The sequence below is a fragment of the Sapajus apella genome, unplaced genomic scaffold (genome assembly GCF_009761245.1).
Source record: "Sapajus apella isolate SASKATOON/1434 unplaced genomic scaffold, GSC_monkey_1.0 scaffold135, whole genome shotgun sequence".
NCBI lineage: Eukaryota > Metazoa > Chordata > Mammalia > Primates > Cebidae > Sapajus > Sapajus apella.
Genome location: NW_022437075.1, coordinates 2754410 through 2756611, shown reverse-complemented (window position 1 = coordinate 2756611; position 2202 = coordinate 2754410). Strand labels below are relative to the sequence as shown.

Below are 2202 nucleotides of genomic sequence, written 5' to 3'. Positions count from 1 at the left end.
GTGTGTGTGTGTGTGTGTGTGTGTGTGTGTGTGTGTGTGTGTGTGTGTATTTTCCCCCCACAGGTTGATGGCTTGTTTCCTTACTTCCGATTCCTGTAAGGACATTGCTGATGTTCTCATCTGCAATGAAAAACTGAAGATCCTGAAACTTGGGCATAATGAAATAGGAGATGCTGGTGTCAAACAGTTATGTGAAGCTTTGAAGCATCCTAACTGTAAATTAGAGTGTCTTGGGTGAGTATCTACTGACCATCATCGTAGGAAAATTTACCTATTTCTAGAATAGGAAAAGCTGGAGGGCTGACAGAATGGAAGAGGGCAGGTTTAAAAGCGAGTCTGTCTGGGATGATCTGTTGCATGAAATGCTGTCCCAGGGTTTGCTCAGTCTTGATACTCTTGCTGTTTGGGACTGGAGAGTTACTTGCCTTGGGGGCCGCCCTATGCATCACAGGATGTGAGCTGTGGCCCTGGCCACTATTCTCAAGTTGCCAGCAGCACTCTTCAGTTGGGATAAATGTCACTAGACACACATCCCCCAGGAGCACAATCGCCCTGGCTGAGAACCGCTCTTTTAGACTGTAAAGTCCCCTGCCTGGAGGTATGTCACCGACAGGTAACAATGGTGTGCCTGGCTGGGTGCAGTGGCTTAGGCCTGTAATCCCAGCACTTTGAGAGGCCGAGGCAGGCAGATTACCTGAGGTCAGGAGTTTGAGATCAGCCTGGCCAACATGGTGAAACCCTATCTCTACTAAAAATAAAAAAAATTAGCCAGGTGTGGTGGTACATGCCTGTAATCCCAGCTACTTGGGAGGCTGAGGCAGGAGAATCACTTGAACCCTGGAGTGGAGGTTGCGGTGAGCCGAGATCACCCCATTGCACTCCGGCCTGGTGAAGCTGTCTTAAAAGAGCAACAACAGCAGCAAGCAGTGGCTGCCTTCCAGCCTGCCCAAAGCCAAGGTGGTTTCTCCGGTTTCCCTTTTGCAGGCTGCAAACATGTCGGATCACCCATGCCTGCTGTGAAGACCTAGCCGAGGCACTGGTAGCCAGCAAAACACTGAGGAGCCTGAACCTTGACTGGATTACCTTGGACCCTGAGGGCGTGGTGTTGCTGTGTGGGGCTTTGAGCCACCCGGACTGCGTCCTGCAGATGCTGGGGTGAGTGGACGCTGTTTCCCTTGGTGGTGAGTGACTTCAGAATGAGCTAAGTTCATTGGCTGTTTGCCCAACCACGACATGATGGACACCAGGCTGGAGGATTCTTTGTTGTGGGGCCTGCCCTGGGCCCCCCTGCACATTGTAAGATGTCAAGCAGCGTTCTTGGCCTTTCTCATGAGGTGCCAGTAGCACCTCCCTGAGTGATGACAACCAAAAAGAGCTCCAGAAATTGTCGAAAGCCCCCTGGAGACACAGTTGCCCCAGGTGAGAACCACTGCTCTCCTGAAACGTCATCTCCTTACGTTGCCGTAAATATGCAACCCCAGCTCAGACTAGGGAGGGCTTCTGGAAAGGGCTGAGCAGGGTCTCGATCCAGAAAGATATTCGTTAAATGGCAGCAGTTAACGTCGTTTGGAAAATTAGGTCTGCATTTAGAGTGGACTTGCTTTAAATCTGTGGGATGAATTTTTTAAGTTATTTTTCCTTCTGATTTTGTTTTTTTCTTTTTTTTTTTTTTTTTTTTTTTTTTGAGACGGAGTTTCGCTCTTGTTACCCAGGCTGGAGTGCAATGGCGCGATCTCGGCTCACCGCAACCTCCGCCTCCTGGGTTCAGGCGATTCTCCTGCCTCAGCCTCCTGAGTAGCTGGGACTACAGGCGTGCGCCACCATGCCCAGCTAATTTTTGTATTTTTAGTACAGACGGGGTTTCACCATGTTGACCAGGATGGTCTCGATCTCTTGACCTCGTGATCCACCTGCCTCGGCCTCCCAAAGTGCTGGGATTACAGGCTTGAGCCACCGCGCCCGGCTGTTTTTTTCATTTTTAAAAGTTTTTTTTATTAAAAATGGGTGGGTATATGGAAGAGGCTGAACATTGATAATTGTTGAAGTTTGTGATGGGTACATGAATTCATTATATTAATGTCTCTGAAAAAAAGCTCACAATATGTTTGTTTTTATATAAATTTTTAAATAAGCAATGAATGTGCCTGGGGCATATGAACATAAAATGAATACAAATTGTTTTTTTTTTTTTTTTTTTTTTTT

The 2202-nt window shown here is 47.7% G+C and overlaps 1 protein-coding gene across 1 annotated transcript in view; it reads left to right on the top strand.

The window, feature by feature from the left end:
• The window catches only part of NLRP9 (NLR family pyrin domain containing 9), a 23455-nt gene that overhangs the window by 17215 nt on the left and 4038 nt on the right, over positions 1-2202 (top strand). Inside the window, exons 7-8 of the mRNA XM_032263305.1 lie at positions 64-234; positions 985-1155. Of these exons, the coding sequence (XP_032119196.1) occupies positions 64-234; positions 985-1155 (342 nt within the window). The remainder of the gene's footprint in view (positions 1-63; positions 235-984; positions 1156-2202) is intronic.